At 35.9% G+C, this 13477-nt stretch overlaps 1 protein-coding gene across 4 annotated transcripts; it reads right to left on the bottom strand.

Annotated features, from left to right (window-relative positions):
- Window positions 1-765: 765 nt before the first annotated feature.
- On the bottom strand, window positions 766-13466 carry LOC103709427 (glutamate--cysteine ligase, chloroplastic-like). 4 transcript variants are annotated; one of them, XM_008794777.3, is made up of 16 exons: window positions 13234-13466; window positions 12632-12984; window positions 11667-11817; window positions 8321-8428; window positions 7761-7853; window positions 6621-6704; window positions 6380-6448; window positions 6226-6296; window positions 6068-6136; window positions 4493-4586; window positions 4248-4337; window positions 4074-4154; window positions 2438-2530; window positions 2069-2149; window positions 1907-1976; window positions 766-1399 (listed from the first exon to the last, which is right to left on the bottom strand). In XM_008794777.3, exons 2-16 carry the CDS (start codon window positions 12955-12957, stop codon window positions 1311-1313), a joined length of 1569 nt encoding a protein of 522 aa, XP_008792999.1. In that variant the 5' UTR covers window positions 12958-12984; window positions 13234-13466; the 3' UTR covers window positions 766-1310. The 4 variants fall into 4 exon arrangements, with proteins under 4 accessions (XP_008792999.1, XP_008792987.1, XP_017698922.1 ...); XM_008794765.3 differs by having other exon boundaries at window positions 774-1399; window positions 12632-13016; window positions 13234-13383; XM_017843433.3 differs by having other exon boundaries at window positions 774-1399; window positions 8342-8428; window positions 12632-13016; window positions 13234-13383.
- Between the last annotated feature and the right edge of the window lie 11 nt (window positions 13467-13477).

The following is a 13477-nucleotide window of genomic DNA, read 5'->3' as shown; positions in this document are numbered from 1 at the left end:
TGTATGGTACGATTGGAACTTCTGATCCAATCCACAAACACATAATATGAGTTTGAAGCAAACTTCCATTAAGACTGTCATATCGCTCGAGCAGCTAGATAATGGAGTATGCGGTGTCTAAAAGGTCTATAACCACGTATATAAGAAGAGCACAAGCAGAAGTTCTGCTTTATGTTTTCAGCAGTGCTTTTGGTCGCTTCCCAGGCCTCACACCCTTAGGGTGCCGCTGCTAGGCTAATGCAGTCGGTCATCTTCACTCAAGAATTATTTATTGAATTTGGTGGCATTCTCCCTCCACTGCTGTCTACTGATAGCCTTTAAACACGCCTTAGCTTCATCGTATCCCTCACCATTTCTCATTTCAAGTGTTTCGCATTAAATTTTGCAAGCTCTCGCTTATTCAAAATAATGATGGTCCTATTTAGTCATGGTTAACTGGCTGATGGCTTCGTTTAGTTGCGAGCTTTTGTTGGGTAAAATATACACCATGTCAGTTCCAGCATGTCCAGTTCCATTCGTTCCGCAGTACCGTCCATGCGGGAAAAACTGCGCATCCAACAAATATCACCACAAGGAAAATCTGCCATCAACTTAGTGAACTTGGTGCAACACAATATTTCCACTTCTTTTTTTCAGAAGTAGGCCTTTGCTTGTCGAGACCATCTCACCTGATGGCTCAGGTAAAATATTTTGAGGCATTTACCTGGATTGAGAATTATGCATATATCACGTGAATCTGTGGGTGTGTCAGAAATTATGTAAAAATAAAAGAATAATGAATCCTACTGTGGCATTTTATGCAAAGTCTCAGAGCACAGTTGTTTCAATCATAAAACCTGTATCTGCAGTAATTCTTTGGGAGACTATGAAAATGAACTTAGCCACAAAAACCTGTGTAGCTTACCCATCAGAACAAGTTTCAGCACGCATTCCCATGAACGATGGCTGATCTGGAACAACATACAAGGTTAACAGTTCTGCCATGAGAAGCACATACACCCAAGTTCCCCTGAGGTGGATTACACTAGGGAAAAGCAAAATGGTTGCATTATTGCCAACAGAAAGCAGGGACCACTGCCAAAGAAGAGGATTTCCCTGCAAGAACAACTTCCAAGTCACTCTTGGCAAATCTCCTCCCACTTCATGAAATTTCTGCCCATAGAGGAGCCAGCCCCACCCAGGCACAAGGTCTGCTCTCCCAAATGAGGATTATTAGGCACTAAAGTCTGGTTCCTTCATGGGTTTCATGTAATTGGGAATTGTTGTTTACTTGCCATAGAAAGCACCTGAAAGAGGACATTTTTTACACCTCAATACAACAACTCTTCAAAAACAGGATCAACGCTGCATCCCCACTTCCCGTGGTACAACTCCAAGAGCTTCTCCGCTGGTGTAACTCCTATCACATGACAAACTGGATCAGAAGTGCTTCATAGGAAGAGTGTAAAGTATACAAAATGATAAAATGCTTTCACGAAACCTATTAGCAGAACCAGTGCATTCAGATATGGGGATGTAAAAACCTGCACCTAACCCTTCATGACAAATTGGCAATAAGCTATCCAAGTCCACCTAACCTTTCATGACAAAATGGCAATAAACCATCCAAGTCCCTAAGGAAACCAAGCATTATAATTATTCCACCTTTATTTCTGTTCCCATTACTTTTTGTGTTGACCAGGAAACCAGTTTCTTCATGGGTTATCATCGCATATCATTCCCAATTTAAGGCAAGCAGTTAAACGAACCTCAAACATAGAAGGTAACTAAAGAGTAAAGATTATTCACTTATTTAAATTTCAAAATTAAACAAATTTAACTTGTTAATCCCTTTGATCACATGTAATTTGGATTAAACAGATAATTTAGACATTATAACAATATATTAACTGGTGAAAGGGATTACCTGTTCTAACCACCTCAGTCACCTCATTCAAAAATCCAGCTTCTTTATAACATCTTCTTTCCAATCCATCCTGCAACATCATTAAAAGGATGTTTGAGAAAAAATCTTATAATATGCAATCCATCCACAAATTTAGAGCCATAGCTTGTCTAGTTAAATAACCTTTGCCAGCTTTAAAACATCTTCAGCAACATGTCTTAACAGTCCATCTCGGAATGGAGTCTTTAAACCAGTAATTGTTACCTATTAAAAACTCAAAATTATGATTGATGGTCAAAAATGGCAGGCTTTCAAATATATAGGATAATTATCTACACTAGAATAACAAAATTACATTAACAAAATCCTCAACTTCATGGTGCCATGTTAAATAAAAATATGAGAATCATTATCCTTGCATTTTTTGGAAACAAAATTTATAAATTAAGAGTCTAGTTGAAATACATAAAATAGCAAGAAATAAATAAGCTGTCAAACACATGCACTGAATAATGATGATGCAAAAGTAGGAGCTTGAATTCCCTTTAATACCTTTTCCCTTAACATCTGTCTTTCTTCTTCCGTCCAATCAGCAATCATGTCTAAAACATTTTGTAGTGAAACCTCATCATACAATAACCCCACCTGCAAAAGGAACAAATTTGCTATAATTAGATATTACAAAGAGAAAGATCAACATCATTACAAGCAAGGATTGGCGAACCGGAAACGGTAGGCGTACCGGTTGGCTACCGGATCGGTTCGAAACCTGTTCGAACCAAACTGAACCAGTATCACTGGTTCGGCCTGGTTCATGCATCCAAAAGCCCAAAAAAAATTGGAATCGGTGCGAACCGATCAGTTTGCACCGGTTCCTAGCCCGTACCAGCCGGTACGGGCCGGTTCAAGTTTAATCCAAACAGGTCCTAAGTGAAACATTTATGATCAAGCATGCTTCGGGCATCACTAAGGCCCTGTTTGGAATTATTGTTGCCAGTAGAGCTTTTAAAGCTTTAAGAAGTAGAGCTTGCAGAGAGTAGAGCTTTTGGAAGTAAAATTTTTATAAAAAGTTATTTGTTGTTTGGTAACTATATTTCTGAAGTATCGTGAAGATTTAATATATATTTGGTAACCAAAATAAGAAAGTATTTTTGGTATGATAAAATGACAATAAAGAATATTGTATAGTATTGCATTATGGAGGCTAATACAATATAATATTACATATTATTATATATTAAAATATTATTATTTTGTATAATATTATTATAATGTAGTATAATATAATATTGAATACTCTATCATAATAATATAACATAATATGATATAATATAATATTGTATTGTTAATAATACAATTTACCACAATATAATATAATGTAACATAATATTATATAATAATATTATAATATAATATAACAATATCATATAATATAATAGATTAGAAGCTAGTCTAATAATAGATTATAATAAAATAGACTATATTATATTATAGTATAATAACATTATATATTTATATTATTGTTAAATATTATTATAATAGATTGTACTATTATAATATAATATAATTATATGTTTATATTATAATAATATTATATTATTATAATATAATCATATAATAGAATATAATATAATGTAATACAATCTAATATATTATCTTGTTATATTATTAATAGTATATTATAATATTATTATAATAAAAATATATTATATTATAATTATGTATTACTACAATAATATAATATATTATACTATTATAATAATATAATATAATATTTTATTAATTTATTATTATATTGTATTGTATTTATAGTATAATAATATATTATGATATGATATTATATAATATAAGATGTAATCATGAGATTTATTGATGGGCATTTTGGTCATTAGAAAAATTTCATTAAAACCAAAACAGCTTCCGACATTGACCAGAAAGTACTTTTGGAGAGAAGCTCCAAAAACGAGCTTTTTCCAAATAGACATTTTCGGCTTTCTGACAGCTAAAACAACTTTTTAATTTTTTACCAAATACTACTATACTATCTAAAAGTGCTTTTAGAGGGCTAGAAATTAATTTCTAGCCGACCAAAAGCTTTGCCAAACGGGGCCTAAGTCTCTCTAACAGCCAAATGCATCACAATATATTTTGAATCTAATCTTAAAACCACTGTAAAAAGGCACAATACCCAGAATGCTGGCAAAGCACATAATCTCCTCCATGGACCACCATCTGCACCCCTCATTTCTAGGTACCTTTTCAACCTAACCTGCAAACATGATGCAAAATAAGTATGTTCTTGATCTTAAATATTGCGATAGCAAATTTTATTACTCTCATAAGATTGTCTAATGAAGGAAACCTCTGGGAAAATTGTTGTTAGATGATTCTCCCAGTCATTCAGTGTTGGTAGCTCCCCAGGAATGGAAGGAAGTTTTCCTACCATAAAATCCTGCAGACAGCCAATGTTAAATATTGCATTTCAAATAAATAGGTCAAGAAAAGAAATGATCTCACAAAGATTTTATCCTGCAACTCAAAATGTGCAGAAATATTTATAAAAAAAACAAAATAAAAATGATACAGGAGGTTAAAATAGAAACATACCCGGAAGGACATTCCAGTACAATCAATATACTTCTTATTTCGATAGACAAAATACATTGGAACATCTAGAGCATATTCCACATACTGTTCAAATCTGTAAGGAAAAATAAAAAATTATACCAAGCTGGTTAATAATAAGCTTCTTACCAATAAAAAAGACAACATAATCGAGAAACAATAAAATTTAACTCCTTATTATAGGAGTTATATTAGCTGCTTTACTTTGTAGTTGAAGGGACGGTACAGGACAGAATAGCATCTAAACAACCAAGAACTTGCTAAGAATGAACTCAAGCTGGTAGCACCAAGGGGAAAAACTTTAATATGTAAGAATATAAAGAGCAGCTCCCAAGCCACAAAACCTAATCACAGTTGCAATAAGGCTCATAGCACAGTAGTTAGCAGTGATGTAGGAAACTGAGTATATGTGGAACTGAGTTTGCAGGTTGTGGGATGAGCAACCCAGTTTTCTAATCAGAAGCAGCAGCCAGTCTTTAATATGGACTGGGCAATCAACGACCAATAAATGGAAAACAGAGGAGCAGTTCCTGTTCCCCTTTATAGTAGAGGGTGCTAGATTGCATACAAGACCACCATATAGCATTGGAAAGAAAGTGGGAAAAAAGTTGTCAGTGGGGTAAAAAATTTTAGGACAATGTTTCCAAATATTTTACGTAATTAAATAGATGTAATAAGGAAAGATATTGAAAGACTAGCTGTTAAAAAAGGCTGAACCCTTGAAAGGTACACGCAACAAGAGAATACATTAGGCACCAAATTTAAGGGGTAAGGGTTGTTGATTGTTATCATACAATAATGGCTCAACTACTTTTAAGATGTTACCATGAAGCATGTAGTATGAACGACCTAGTGCAAGAGGAAGAAGTATCGACAGAATTTGTCTATTAACTAAAACTAGATTTTCCATAGGGCAGACTTTTGCCAATGCTTAGATATAAGAATTTGGGCAGCATCCTCCATCTCTCTGATAATATATTCTCTCAAGCAAAGATAAAATAACAAGGCTTCACCAAGAAGATGGCATTCACAATATCGCAATCACAATAAGCATTGGATCCTATGGAAAGGAAAGCAATTAAAAAGATTGTTGTCAAATATTTGATGGCTACAAAATTCAGTTTATAGGATAAAACATTTTCTAGCCATTTTAAAATATTTGACCTAGATCCTCAACTGCAACCATGAACTGCATTCAAAGTAATAGAGTCAACAAATTAAACATAAGACTAGTTCAGCTTCACTAATAGGTGTTTCATCCTTCCTCTTGTGAACAAGATTGACATGATAAATACTACCACATGGAACAGATTTGACAATTAAATATAATTTTCTATATCTACTTGCAAGTTTTGGAGGCCAGTTAAATAAAACATCTGAGTGTTTTCTCTACATATTCTATTTACTCATTAAGCATAAAATACTTTCTTATAAGACATATCCAGTAAAACTATAACATTAAGTAAAAATGTTGGAAAATGTTCCATGGTTTGCAAAAAGCCCGAATCAAGAGAGAAAGCAGGGGAGAGGGAGGAGGGGAGGGGGTTGGTTTCTTACCCAGAAGAGTCATCAAAAACAAAAGGAAGCATTCCAGCACGATTGTTATCCGTGTCAGTCCAAACATGGCTGCAACAATTGGTGAGAATTTTAGAAGATCTGCATAGCCAACTAGTAATGTATATCAAGTGGAAAATTCATAAAAAATTGACAAAGACCTTCTCATGCTAAGATAACCATTTGGCTTTCCTTCAGTGAAAGGTGAATTCGCAAACACTGCTGTTGCAATCTGTTTCAAGAACTAGTGAGAGACTAAACATCAAAGAAACAAAGGAAGTTCTAAATGGCAGAAGATACACCATAAATACTCACAGGCTGCAATGCAAGAGCAGCACGAAATTTCCTGATCATATCTAACTCAGAACTGAAGTCAAGATTTACCTATAGAATAGAAAACATTTTACGTGTTACTTTCTTAATAAATGATCTTCCAGCAATATTCTGCCTCTACAATGCAATAATTTTTTGATGTCAAGCATAATTATCAAGAAGATATGATTTTGCTGTGAGAGAACATGTGATGTGTGTTTATAAGCCAAAGATAAGGTTTCACCTGAACTGTACAAGTCCGGAACATCATATCGTGCCCAAGAGACCCTACTTTTGGCATGTACTTTCTCATAATGTCATACCTTCCCTGCAGAAAACAGTCTCTTAATAAAGATATCTAATTAAGAAGTTCCAGATAAAAAGAAAAGATCATGCCCTCAGAGACATAGTGTTCCATGTGATACCTTGGAGGCAGATTAACATAGACTGGTTAATTCAAATTAGTCAGAAAATTTCAGATCTAGAAATTGTGTATAAAAAACCAAGTAAGGAGAAATAATAGTTCCCAAGGTTATGAATACATGGACAAACATAGAATGTACTGCAGCAGGCTATTTAACCAAGAAATATAGGTAAAGAAAAATAACTAGATCATCTGACATTATAGAATCTAATTTATAACTCGATTACATTCTTTTCATGCTTTAAAACTTCTTTAGAGTCAAAATTTTATTTAAAAGTAAGATAGCAAGAGCAAGATTCGATAAGTGCCCCTTTTCCTTTTGGTTTGGCGGTGGTGTTTTTTTTTTATCTTTTTTTTTTCGGGGAAGCGGGGGAGGGGAAGGGAACACCCTAAACCTTTATATCAGGGACATATTACTGCTCAAGGCAATCAATGAGGAATTGCCTTGAAATCAAGAAGTCGCTTTAATAATAGGAAAAATAATATGCCATATGGGTGCATTTATATGGGGCTTTCTCTAATAAAATTTATAATTTGAAGGTACAGTGCCTAATGTTAGACATTCATAATTAAATATCACTCAGAAACATAAAATATAATAGTAATAAGAACAAGTATTGTTGATAGGCCAAACTTGTTTGCAAGGTTGACTTGTTTATAAAGCGCTTCCTGTCTTTTCAAAAATCTCCCCCGTAGCCTACCTAAATGGTCGAGCTTGGCTCCTTCCCTCTTCTGTTGGTCATCTATATTATCAATTATTGCTTGATAAGGCATATAGACTACTTGCCATAGATTCTGAAGCAATAAGAAAATAAACCAAATAGCAGTAGAACATACACGGAAAGCACATCCAAGCCCATATATTTATGTCTCTAGATGTTTATGTGATAGAACATACTATGACTCTGATGCATGCATTATTTATGCAGATCATATGTAAACTTAAAAAGAAATCCATACCTTTGGCATTATAGGAATGTCCTTTAGCTCCCACTTTGGCTGAAAACCAATTCCTAAAAATCCAATCCCCAATTCCTCTGCCACAGCTTTCACCTATCAAATAGTAGTGCAGAAGTATAATGAAAGTGGAAACTCCATAAAATTCTCAGAAACTGAATTTTAAGACCTTTGTCCCAAAATTATGCATTCATGCTTTGTCACCAAAAGGAATGTCACAAATTAATGAGACACAAGAATATAAAGAATTAAAGTTGGGCACATCATCAAGCTAAAATGAATATATAAACAAATTTTCTGAATATGAAATACAAAGGTAAATCGGAAAAAAAAAAACACTACATAAAACAATGCACAATTTAAAAGTTTTCTGCACTATGTTTTTAAGTTCATCATGAACTACAAAGATAGATTGGACTTCTAAGCTATGAAGATGTCATATAGGACATGAGGTAATTTCTAGTATTCATTAAAAGCTTTATACTTTAAAAGATACAAACAGACAAACAAATAAATTAAAAAGAAAAATGTACATGGAGAATCTAATACTAATCAAAACCGACCTGATAAAGATGAGAATTAACCTCAGCACAAGTTTGATGCAATGTCTCAAGAGGTGCACCACTGAGCTCAAATTGGCCACCAGGCTCCAATGAAATGCTCTGCTTCCCCTGTTCAGTCAGAAACCAACTTCTTCCTTTCAAAAATTTGAAAAACAAATTGAAGATCAAGCACCTTAATGGAGAGATGTGCTAAAGAGAAAAGCTTAGTCATTGCAGGTTAACCTTTGGGAAAATCTTAAAGGTAAGCGGCAGTTGTAATGGAACAAATGTTAAGATATAAAGAAAAGGCATGAATGGACCAAAAAAAAAAAAAAAAAGACAAGCCAGATGAGCATCGCTAAACTGAGACTCTAGTGAACAATAGAGTTATGAACAAACACATTCAGAAGCAACGTACACTAAGTTTGTCTCACAGGAATAAGAATGAAATGGGAATCATAATAGAATCAGAATGGCATGGGAATGGAAAATAAGGAATCAGGAATGGAGCGAGATGGAAGATATTATTTCATTATAATGCTTAATTTAGCTTTTTTTTCGAGAAATAGTTAAATTTAGCTAGTTATATTCTAGAATGAAATTAATTTTACAAGTAGTGGACTTTATGCCACAATTATAGCTAGCTAATCTGCACTGGCCCCTCTTACCATGATTGGATTTACTCAGTTGATCAAGATCCCAAACCTATCAAATCAGCAGGTTACCTGGAAAATCTTAAAGAATCTTTCTTGTCTTTTTGGATCCAATCTCTTGATTAAGGGTCCCTCCTTCCCAGATAGGTTGTGCCCACTCTTCCGGCATATAAGAACTCCTCCAACATGGAGCTTTCCTTGCCTCTCATTCCACATTGCGGCCACATCTGATTCACCTTCTAATGGCTTCCAACCACCCAATCCAAAACCTCTTGGAGGCCATCCACAATTCTTCCACCCATAAACTGATATTTGTAATTATATTGATTCTTATTTTGACCAAAGATGTCGACTCCAGTTAGTACATATTCATGCACCTATCCATTTTGAAGTTTCTGAGTGCATCCTTCTCCTTGACTGTTACTGTCAGGCAACCTTTGGTAAGGTCTGTGCAATGAGGGACAGAATGGTGTTCCTAGGCATGAAGGCATGGTAGGCAGTTTCCAAATAGTGGAAAGAATGCTTTGCTCAAAGAGAAGAACTTTTTGGGATTTGTAATTGGGTGTTCTAAGAATGCATACTAGAAGAGAGGATATCGTGAGGCCCATGCAAGCATGCATTTAGACCTGCATCGGTTATGCAATTGAGAGATCTTAAGTACTTATACATGGCCAAGGAAGTAAGGAGCCGAAATAATAACTTCTCGTAAGCTTTTTTGGGTGAAGTTGGGGCTGTTACAGGTGCAGATATTTGAAAAGAACTCTTTGATGCGCAATCGAGATCATTAAAGGATTGTATGATTAGTGGTGGATCCAGGGGCTGGGGGCCAAGCCCTCCCAATATTCGTTAAAAGAAAAAATTGATGTCCAACAATCACAAAAATGAAGCATTTGAGCTTCTCTTGATTCTCCCAAATAGGTGATCATACTGGTTGATCCTCAATTATATCCCATACACAACAATAAACAATCGATGACTTCCACAACTATTGCTTTTATAATAGCTAGGCGTGGGCATAGGATTCCTTCACAGTTATAGGAACATACAAAGAAACCAACCCCTTTTTATGTCCATCATTATCTTCTTCTACCTTATGTTTGAGAAAAAGCACATTATCAAGGGCAACCCAATGCACGAGGCTCCTGCCGCTGTGGGGTCTGGGGAGAGTCAGATGCCACAGCCTTAATATCGCATGCGCAGAGGTTGTTTCCGTGTTTCAAACTAGTGATATACAGATCACAGTGGAGCAACTTTACCATTGACCAAGGCCCGCTCTCAACAGATCATTTTTCTAATTTAGGGAAAATAAGATTCTACATCTTATGGGTACTAGCTAGTGTAGCTGGTAAGGTCACTAAGCTGTAGTAACCAACAACTTGGGTTCGAATCTTGTCTACACCCAAGTGGCCGGATGGAGGCTAACCCCTCCATCAAAAAAAGATTTTGTATTCTAGTTACTGAAGGGGGTAAACTAGGGAAGAATGGTTATTGTTTGAGTATGCAAAAGAGTGTGCTAGTAATGCCCATGAGTTATGTACCATCTTTTTTTCCCAAATCCAATTCTCTTTCCCAGATTCAATTCTCTTTGTTCTCTAGAAATATTGTATCCTTTCAACTCTCATGCTATAATTTTTATAGATAAAAAAAACAAATAGATGAATCCTTTTTGGGTATTATGCTGGAACAAACCATGTTTACAATGCTTATATGTGATTCTCTGTCCTTTATGTATTCCTTTAATTACGAAAGTAATCTAGTGATAGGTGCTGTAGGACAAACAAAAGTTAGATAACATGGTTTCTAATTTTCTAATTTTGAAAATATGGAAATATATTTCCTGTACATGTATGTATAGCTATTCTATTTGTTAATGTTTGGAACAGATTAATGTGGAACATATATCATCAATCTGTAATGATTTACTAGGATTATCTTGGCCCCCGAAGGAAAGTTTCCTATTTCCTCCTCTGTGTATGAAGATCTCATAAGTAATTGGTTGACTAGATGGGATTGGAGATCTCAATCATCCAAGCAAATCCACTGCTTATGAGAGGCGTTAGCTCTCTACAATGGTGGTATAAAATCCCCAACTCTTTAATTCCATATAAATCTGGGACTAACAAGTACAACCGAGAAGTCAGCCATTTCCAAATTATACAACAATTGCAGTTAATGAATTCATACCACAGATATTATTAAGCTTTAAACCATGAATTCTGCTTTCCAATAATATCATTCATTCCCATTGGTATGGGACTGGAACCATAATTACTTTATTTAAGAAAATGATGATTCCAAAGGAAAGATTATTCTATTAATTGGTTGCTTAACCAAATATTTGTAATGGGGTCGAATCTAGAATTTTGACCATGCCAGCCCTCGCTCCTAGAACAAACATAGTGCTAGAGAATTGAAGACAAGCTGACTGGTGGAATGATCATTATAACTAAGAACATTGGAAAAACCCTTACTGAGAGAGGCTTAATCTACTTGGACTTGTAAGAAAACAGAAGGGATAGATGTAAAGGAGACCTAAATACCGTTACAAGATTAACCATATAAAGCCTGAGATGGCGGAAATCTAGCAATTAATGAAGGGGAAGTTGGCAAACAATCAGACCGAGGACAATGTTCACATGAGCTGAAAATATGTTCACATGAGGTATTGAAAAAAGCCAAAAATGTGTCACCATAAAAGAGGACAACGTATTCACCTGTTTGAGACCAATAACATAATCCCCTTCCATTACTTTATCCCAATCAAATCTCTCGGAAATGCCATTTAGCAAATCTGCAATTTGTTCATAATTTATTGGGCGTAAAGTTGCAACTTCAAAACCAAATTTTTCATGTTCGGTACCAATTCTGTCAAAACAAAATTATGTGAGAAAATGCAAATAAGATGTGGCCGTTTACTCATAATATAACTGCAGAGAAAAACTGTAACACATATAAGTCAAAACCATTATACTTGACCAATAAAATGATTATTTCAAAATGAAAATTCTAAGAGGTGCCTATCATGTGCATACAGAAGCTTCTTAGAACCACTTTTGATAGTGTGGCAACTTCACATTCAACTAGACCCCATGTATTGCACTAATTTCCAGAATTTACCCCAATCTCCCAGCACTACATGGCAGGAGAACCTTTGGTGTTCATGAAATAGGATCCCCCTATCGTTACTCATATCTAAATCAACAGGAAAGAAAGCATTGAACTATACACTAGCATTTTTGAGAGAATACCAGAAATGTAGGAAAATCATCATATAGACTACACCTGCATGATAAACAAAACCACATAATCAATGTTTCATGGAAAAAAAACACGAACCGGATAAAAATAATTCACCCTCTCTCTCTCTCTCTCTCTCTCTCTCTCACACACACACACACACACACATAATGGTTTCTTGGATTCGGTGAGAGCCAGGGGGTGGCCCAACACAAGACAAGGCCTGATATAAGAGTCACAGGAATCTCCATGAAATGCAGAAACTAAAGCAATAACAGGATATACTAAATCAAAGGCCCAGTAAACGAACTACGTAAGGAGACACCAAATAATGACAACTAAAGTTACATATGCACAAAACTAGATGAGCAACATGTGCGAGACCATCTTATAATTAAATTAACAAACTGAAGTGCCAAAGATGGTGCATCAAGAGGCATACCTCCATTTCTCCTTTGGCTTGCAACCAGAAGCAAGGTACCGAACAAGATCCTCTTTTGTCAAAGGCTCAGTCGTAACCACTGCATCCTCGGTAGGAGGACTCGCAGCAACAACCATCCGCTGCCCTCTTCTGGACCCAACGACGTCGAAACGCAGCCCTTGTGACCTTCTCTCCACATTCCTCGCCATATTACGAAAACCCATAACATTCCTTCTCACTCTGAGCTGCCTGTCCTTCGAAATAACATCACACTCCACACCACCAGTATAATTTAACATCTCAGAACGATGAACCCGGTTAAGAGGCAACCGTGAAGCGATCGCCATTATTCTCCACCCTCCAATGTCCCCGACCTAGAATCAGACAGAAACGAGAGTAGCAATTCCTGAGGAAAAATTGAAAAACAAAACAACAACAAAAAGAAGGCACGCCGCTGTCAAAATAAAAGCATAAATTAGACGCCAAGAGACCAAATCAAGCAACAAGATTGAAGAGAAAAGGCCCCATCTTTCTTAGAACTCTATCGATTCGTTCCATTACACGCAATTTCTCAAACAGAATGCAAATGAAGCGAGGGAGACGAAAAGATCCAACAGAACTACCTCCCTGTGGACGCTAGGGTTTTGGAATTCAAGGGTTTCTTCGTCGGCGGCTTTCTCTCGCTCTCTATCTTTGAGGATTGGACGGAAGATGGATAGACGAGCGCCGCCCCGCACGCACCTCCCGCTCGACGGCCGAAGACGAACCAGAAAGGCCAGAAACCAGACGGAAAGTGGGAGGCTATAAATATAAATAATAGTTGTGGGTGGGCCCCGCACCGCCTCCCTGCAGACACGTCAGCAGCAT

The sequence above is a fragment of the Phoenix dactylifera genome, chromosome 3, assembly GCF_009389715.1.
Source record: "Phoenix dactylifera cultivar Barhee BC4 chromosome 3, palm_55x_up_171113_PBpolish2nd_filt_p, whole genome shotgun sequence".
NCBI classification, from domain to species: Eukaryota; Viridiplantae; Streptophyta; class Magnoliopsida; order Arecales; family Arecaceae; genus Phoenix; species Phoenix dactylifera.
This window is presented reverse-complemented; position numbering and strand designations above follow the sequence as displayed.

Bases quoted from the DNA above. Each gene is read 5' to 3' on its own strand.
- LOC103709427 (XM_008794777.3), bottom strand. From the start codon at position 12,957: ATGGCGATCGCTTCACGGTTGCCTCTTAACCGGGTTCATCGTTCTGAG. The intron at 8,429-11,666 runs GTGAATACGTTG...CTGACTGAACAG, and splicing joins ATGTTATTGGTCTCAAACAG to GGGAAGCAGAGCATTTCATT. The intron at 6,137-6,225 runs GTCTTTGTCAAT...CAATTGTTGCAG, and splicing joins GGTTATCTTAGCATGAGAAG to CCATGTTTGGACTGACACGG.